The 7,802-nt window shown below is 37.1% G+C and overlaps 1 protein-coding gene across 1 annotated transcript in view; it reads right to left on the bottom strand.

The window, feature by feature from the left end:
* Positions 1-1,184: 1,184 nt before the first annotated feature.
* Positions 1,185-7,802, bottom strand: part of dip2bb (disco-interacting protein 2 homolog Bb) — a 56,682-nt gene continuing 50,064 nt past the window's right edge. Inside the window, exons 20-30 of the mRNA XM_037679878.1 lie at positions 7,218-7,329; positions 6,429-6,538; positions 5,972-6,102; positions 5,709-5,877; positions 5,465-5,635; positions 5,321-5,382; positions 3,558-3,615; positions 3,393-3,467; positions 3,104-3,278; positions 2,804-2,927; positions 1,185-2,398 (exon numbers count right to left, since the gene is read on the bottom strand). Coding sequence (XP_037535806.1) covers positions 2,146-2,398; positions 2,804-2,927; positions 3,104-3,278; positions 3,393-3,467; positions 3,558-3,615; positions 5,321-5,382; positions 5,465-5,635; positions 5,709-5,877; positions 5,972-6,102; positions 6,429-6,538; positions 7,218-7,329 — 1,440 coding nt within the window. The 3' untranslated portion in view covers positions 1,185-2,145. The remainder of the gene's footprint in view (positions 2,399-2,803; positions 2,928-3,103; positions 3,279-3,392; positions 3,468-3,557; positions 3,616-5,320; positions 5,383-5,464; positions 5,636-5,708; positions 5,878-5,971; positions 6,103-6,428; positions 6,539-7,217; positions 7,330-7,802) is intronic.

Below are 7,802 nucleotides of genomic sequence, written 5' to 3'. Positions count from 1 at the left end.
CAGTATATATTTTAAAAAATATCCATCACTCTTGAAACAGAAGTTCAGATTTTTTTTTCTAGTGGGGATTTGAAGACACGTTAGGAACAATCAATATCTTACCTGTTGTAGATAGTGCACAAATTAACTCAGTTTGGAGAAACAGTGTGCATTTCTGTCTGGGTTGATGAGGTAACCACTGAGAACGTCAAGACCAGAGTGGATTGATGTCATGAAACAACTCAATTCAGTCAGATACAAACTTGGTTTTTCCAAACTGAGGTTGTTCAAACAGCTATGTACAACTGGTGAAATAATAATTTGTCTTAACCTTTCTAAAGAACTCCACTTCAAAAAATCTGGACTGTCTTTTTAATGTAGCATGAAAAGGTGATCATTTTATTTCACACAGTAATGTTTACTTTAGTACCTCCAGTGCAAAATGCATAAAGGAATGTATTACTCTTGTTTACCTTTAACAGATAACACCCTTGACAAAACTGGGTTTAGCCTGTCTGATTTTTTTATGGGACTTAAAAAGTCTTAAAATAATTAAAACGTATTAGCAGGTTTATGTTAGGTGTTCTTCACTGGAATACTGTAAAAATAGGAAAGAACTCCATTGCAGCAAAGAAAAAACATATTTAAAACAATCTTGATGCATTTTATGCTTTTATCTTGATTTGTTGCCAATAAATGATGTTTAAATGAGGCTCAGATGCAGTCAAAAATTCTTAAAAAGTCAACGACTGAGTGCAGAAAATAATTTATGACACATGTCGATTTGCCTCTGCTGACTATAATACATACAAGAATGCTTATGGAGTTCAAATTAATTATTTACAAAGCTGCACAAACACAAAACACAGTTTGAACATTTGTGTATTTTGAGGAAACAGACTAAACCCGTTAACGTTCCATTGTGTTGTACAAACTGAGAAGTTCATGCCTGTTTGGCAACATAAAAGCAATGAATATGAACAGAATGGTGGACCTTTAAGGTTATTAAATAGCCTGGCTGCCTTCAAACAGTCATAACATGGGTTCTAGTTTTCTCTGCAGACATTTTCAGGGAAAGTTTTTGACTTTAACAGTAATAGTAGTAAACTCAAAGTTTCTCCACACAGATTCTTCAACAGCATTCAAGCTCCTTAACCACGAGTTATAATGCCTCATTGTTATAATAAAATAGACAATTTTTGGGGAAAAAGTGCAATTTTACAACTGTATGACTAACAAAGCTTTAAAGTTATTTATCTTCACCATCACTCAGATAATACTCCACATCAGAAGTACTTTCAACCATTAAATCATATTTACAATCCTCTTTCTGCTAATATTATGGTCTCCAAGCTAAGTAATCCATCCAGAAACCACCAACTGAGAGATGCAAGTAACGTGTTTATACATTTATACAAATACAAACATATGTACAGTAACGTACAGTATCTAAAATACAAGGAGACCCTCGTTGTTACAGTACAGAATATGGCCTCGTTCCTTTTTAATTTGATCCCTTGTAATATCTGTCAGAATTTACTTTTTTAGTCAAAGAATAAACAGCCATTAATAGCAAAGTCAGTAAAAGTTAAGAGAGGAATGTATGGCTGAAGATTTGTAAGGCAGGATATGTATCAGAGCAGAAAAATCTACCGGTATTTGGCTTCAATATGGGGGAGGAGAGGAGGGGGAGGGGGTAGTTTCATGCTTTTGTGTAAAAGCTATATTGAAAAAATATTTGCAGTTGTTGATTTAAGTTTAGATGCTTTTAATTAATTCAAAAAGAGATTAGTGGTAGCTAAAGAATGAGAGTATGGATTTTCACTAAGACATGACTATTTATAAAAGTGACCTGTTGTGTTATTTTGCCCTTTCTCACTCTCAAAAAACAACAAACAAACAAACAAAAAACATTGGGGATCTTGCTTTTCTTTTCGTTTTGCAGTACATGTCCCATTCACAAAGTTTTATCTTCGTATAAAAACACAGTGAATAACCCCAAATGTGGCAGATCTGGTCACAGACATGCAGTGGCCAAGAAATGCTGGTGTCCCACAGGGATGACTATTGGTGCATCATGCTTTTCTGTTTTACACCCTCTGCTGAGCCACAATGCTGCCGATGGTGGTGGATGATTGTGAAACAAACCCAAATCACCACAAGCGCTCACATGTTGTAGGCAACATAGATAGGATCCAGCTGGTCAGCGAGGAATGAGTCACGAAGGTGCATGCGCTGTTTCTCTCCTCTGGAGTTGATGGGTATCACTCCCGGGTCCACAATAACCACCACACCCACTATGAGATGGTGCTCCTCCAGGACCACGTTTGTAATCAGCGGCACCAGGTCCAGAGCATCTTGCTCTGAACCACACAGCTCAGACACCACCACCAGCAGGTTAGTCCATGTAAACACAGCACTGGGAGGAATGAGAATAAGGTGCTTAACAGCAATAACAAATTATTTTAAAGAGAGATCTCTCTATTAGGTTATAATTTAAAAAAAATGAAATCCAGTTGTTTAAACTGTGATATGACTAGAAATAGTCATTTATTACTTTAGCTTAAAAGAATACATCTGTGTCCAAATATAATCAAAAAATTGCTAACTTTCTTTTTTATTAAACCACTTTGGTCTCTATTAAAAGCAAAATATTTTTGTTTTAGTTGTCCCACACTTTCACAAAGTTCCACTAATGAAAATGTGCTCTTTAGCAAATAAAGAAGATGAGATCTTCCAAGTCAATTTTTCTGTCAAGATTTATTTTTTGAAAAACAAAGAAAGGGGGCTTTTTAAGGTAGAAAATTATTCAAAGCATTCTTACCTCTCAGCAATACTTCGGTGAGCTCGTGACACAGATGTTTCAATGTCAATAGGGTGGTACCGCAGCCCTCGTAGCTCCAGTGTCTCATCCAGAGAGCCCACCACAAACAGAGCATCGTGCCGATCTGACGGCAAAATGCAAAGGAGATGAACAATCCAAAGAAGTGTGAAGTCAAGTAAAAAGTCTCATCAGTTCCTTAAGGAATAAGCCATCTTCTAAATAAATGTTATAAGTTTGAACTAAAACTGTGTGACTCCAGTTTATTTGTCTTGATGCTTGGTGTTGGATCTGTATATTTACCTCCACTGGCATCCAGCAGCTCCGTCCTTTTCACAAAACCTAAGTATCCAGTTCTGGCCCATAAAGTGTGTGGATCTCCAAAACTGAGCTTGGTGTTGAAGTGGTCGGCCTGAAGACTCTCCTCTCCGTAGATGGTGTAGTAACCACTGGCACTGTGAGGGCTGTTCACCCAGATCTAAGACAGCAACACAAATGATGCTAGTTTCACCTAAAACACCACCTCACCAGGGTTATGGGGTTCATCTTACATGTGATAAAAAAAAAAAAGAAAAAGAATGCCATCTCTTACCTCCCCCAGATGAGAATCACCAAGTGGGCCTCTGGTCTCAGGATTTACAATTATCACCCTAACACCGGGCAATATCTGAAAATGAAGAAAATACATCATCAACATGGCTTTTTATGGAGTTCATGCTCACAATCTATGCTACTGAAATGGATCACTGTATCTCACTTTGCCAGACTCCATCAGTGGAAGACTCTGAGGTGCTCCTCTCTCCACCAGCCTCACTCTGAAATGGACAACATATCCCAAGACATATTGTGTCTTAAGCCAAATGGGCACACTTAGTCATATTTATATACATATTACCTGTGGAAGGATCATATTGTTTCATCAGCTAAAGTTATTAAAATTTTATGACTTGGTTGATTACAATATCTTACTGTTTATGTATGGGGCCAACAAAAACATACTACCTACTAACATTCAAGGGAAATTTGTTAAAAGAGAATGTAATTATTATCTTAAGGGGATGGAGATGTTTGTGAAGCCGTGGTGTCGCACCAGTCTGAAGATGCGATCCACTAGATCTCAGGGTATTAGATTGTGGAATGATCTGGAGGTTGATATTAAAAATGCCAAAACTATGTACATATTCAAGAGGATGATAAAAATTTTTTTTTTTTTTAAATATTAAGTATAATGTGAGTTCATAAAAATTGTTTACAGTTGATCTTATATTTTAGCTAAGTTTTTTTTTTTTAAATTATTATTATTTTTTTTATTTTATTTTTTATAAATTCATCTTGCTTTTGTATAGTAATTTTGTTTGGAATATATTTTGGGGACAAGGGGCAGATATTATAAGAATTCATTCTTCTTCTGCTGCCTTTCATTTTATTTCGGTGATTGTACATCTTTTTTCTTTTCTTTAAATTGTATTATATTTGTTGTTTGGATGAAATGAAATGAATAAATAAAACATACATACATACATACATACATACATATTTAGTAAAATTAAGACTATTTTTTAACCAAATTAAATACATGATCAAATTTAGATACAGTTGTCCCTCGATACTTTGCGGTTCGTTTTTCGCAGACTTGCTCTATCGCGGTTTTTCAAAACAAGATTGGACATGACACACAATTGGTTGACTGATGGATGAGCCACATGATTGGCATGGAATTTTTATTTTAAATAAATTATTTAAAATTATTTAGCACCTGCTGCACCTTTGTGCAGCCCAGAGCTGCAGAAAAAGTTTCCTCCTGCACCTCTGTGCAGTCCTTACTGCAGGATAAACTTCCTGCTGCAGCTGATCAGCTGTTCTCTGTGCAGATCGGAGAAGTGGGCGTGGCCAAGAATGCTTGCGAGTGGCTGAGAGCAGCAGAGGCAAAGAGAGGAAAATCATAACATTCTGTGCTCTTTGAGAGTTTAGAAACATTGTTTAGAATATTGCAATTGTGTGGGAAGGGTTTAAAATGTCTTTATACATTATATATATATATATATATATATATATATATATATATATATATATACACATACAAAGTATATACATAAATAAATACGTAAATAAATTTTATTACTGTTGCTTTAAATGACGGTACAATTTATTGCATGCACAGTAGAACAAGATCCAGAATGTTGTGCCAACATTTGCTTGTTTGGAGATAATTTAAGATGGATTAAAATGAGGCGAACAATAAAAAACAGGTTCTGTGGTCTGATGATGCAACCTTTTTGGTAAATTTAGTACATTCTTCTAGACTTTGTCAGCACAGTACCAAAGTTATTTAAGACATGCAAATTCTTGCAAATGACAGAAATAACGTGCATATTTCCTTTATTTTTATTTCTTTTTACTAAACTGTTAACTTACGTGCTTACATTTGATTTATCTTGCTAAAGCTCAGTTGAAGCCACTAATTATTTGCAGTTTTATTTCAGCTTTGGAGCTTGTTTGAAATGACACTTGCGCCCTCACCTGTCATGGCGTAGAGACTTCATGTCCACATACACTGTACAGGGATCAGGACCGGTGGTGCCCTGTAACACAGAAATGTCACACAGGTTTATTACAGCGGTGAGCTAGCGTGTACGTGAAGCCAGATGCTGATGCTGGGCGCACCTGCAGGCAGATAGCAAGGTTAACCCTGGAGCCAAAAGCAGTGCTGACAGCCCTGGAGGACAGTCCCACGTCCTTAAACAGCTTAGAGAAGGACTGTGTGAGAGCGAGACGAGGTCGTTCCTCTGCTATCACAACGCAGCTCCGCACACACGACAAGTTCACACCACGAGCCTAAAACACAGCGACGACTATCAAATCTGCAACTTTGTTACAATTCCTGCCTCTCAGAGTGTGGATGCCTCACCCTGAGTAACTCGGTCTGAGTACCCAGTCCTTTAGTGCAAAGCTCCATCACAGAGTACGAGCAGAAGGTGTCTCTGATACGGTACTGACTGAGCGTGCTCAGCCACAGAGACAAGCAGCTCTCCAGCTCAAAAGGAGGGATCAGGACGGACTGGTGACCAGAGTAAACACTGCAAGACCAAAAAAAAAAGTGAAAAATGTGGGTTAATGAATGAGAGATAGAAGAAACGGACACCATGTTTAGAAAGTGATGGTTTGCCGTACCTTGCAAGGCACCACAAGACAAAGCCCAGACCACAGTAGGGATCCATACAGATGGCTATTTGACGAGAGGAGTACAGCTCACACTGAAGCTTTATGGAGCGACAAAGTGCACTTACTGCTGCATGAGAGATCTGACACAAACAAACACACAAAAACGAGCAATTGTTTTAGATCCTTGAAAAAAATCGGTGTTTCTATTAAAACCAAAAACACTCTTAGGAAAATTGTTTTATAGTGGTTCTGCTAAAATGTTAATACATATTAGTGAACATTCACGTTTCTTCAGTTAAAAATCGATGAAAACCTTAAATACTTAAAGCAGGCAGGTAAATAAAAACATTGCTGCCAAACTTCACTTTCCACATCCTTAATGAAACTTTTATATTCTGAACTGTGAAGACCCAACACATCCCTGCGATGGTGAGAAACTTGTAAAAAAAAAAGTAGCACATTTCACCTTGACACCAGTGAGCATGCCTGTGGTGGAAACGCTGAAGTCCAGATAAGCTATCATCTCTGCTGTGGGCGGCTTGTAGATCTGTGGGGGCCGGCGGCGAGGAAGGTCATCTGCAAAAACAAGAACAGTGCAGGCTTTACATGGAACAAGGTAAACAGAACGGCATATGGACAGAGCAACTGTGGTACAACAAAGATGAAAAAAAAAAACAGATACTGTAGATTTAGATTGTTAATGATGCTTGCAGTAAAATAGGGCATGCCTGTTTCATTTAAATATTGCAAATAGAAGCTTTGCACTCAAAAATAACAGCAACAGCTTGCACAAAGGAGGAAAAAAGCTGCTTTTGTTATTATTATATAACTATATATATATATATATATATATATATATATATATATATATATATATAAACAGGAAGCATCAACTGATGAAGATTTTAAACAAGCATGCCTGCTAATCTAGCGGTTTCACAAAAAATGTTGATAATTATTAAAGAAATGCCCTTCTTTCTGTTTGAAGTTTAAATGTTGCAAAACTACTTATCCTGAATCAACATATCTGACTTTATCTTGCACATCACAAACCTGAACCTTTAATGCTAAATGCCAACACTAAATCAGACAGATTTATGCCATTGTGCAATTGTAAATATCATCTGGTGAGTTTATGGTGAACTCACACAATAAAGTTGAGCAATATTAACTTTTACGGGAACGGAGAAGTGGTGGAAAACTAATAAGATGCAGTTTCAACATGTGGTGGTGATTGGTTGAATGGCTTTATTACCCGTATCAATGATTGTCGGCCAGGTTTTAATGTTGACCGAAGCTGCAGCCTCTTTGGAGCGCAGAGTCCTCATGAGGTTCTGTGTTGTAAGGATGCACGCCGCTTTACTGACCTGTCAACAAAACACATGCTTTTCTAAAAACAAAAGAGGAAGAAGAAAAAGAAGTTGCTGCCAAACACTTAAATGTGTGACACAAACACTCACACAGCCTTTCATTCAACACAAATACTATTGCTGATACTGAGATTTGAAGGTTATTTGTTTTGAGGTACATTGCTACGTTGATCTGGACGAGTCCTCAGCAGGTTAATTATTGTTTTAAGTGAAATATTACTAATGCTGTAGCTGGCAAGATCATTTTTCCAACTTAAGATAAAGCAATAGTTTGTGGAAATGTTATGAATAAATAATATCTTACCTGTTGTAGATAGCTCATTAAAAATAGTTTAATTCTGTTTGGACTGTCAAGCTACTGGTCAGGTTCAAAAAGTAATGTTACCACCTTTCCGGCCTAAAAATAACTGCCAAGTCTGCGACTTAGTTCGCTGTGGCGACCCCTAATCCAAGGAGCAGCCTAAAGAAAA

The sequence above is a fragment of the Nematolebias whitei genome, chromosome 7 (assembly GCF_014905685.2).
Source record: "Nematolebias whitei isolate Nwh7 chromosome 7, NemWhi1, whole genome shotgun sequence".
Taxonomy (NCBI): Eukaryota; Metazoa; Chordata; class Actinopteri; order Cyprinodontiformes; family Rivulidae; genus Nematolebias; species Nematolebias whitei.
The sequence above is the reverse complement of the archived record's forward strand: the minus strand, read 5'-3'. Positions and strand labels throughout refer to the sequence as shown.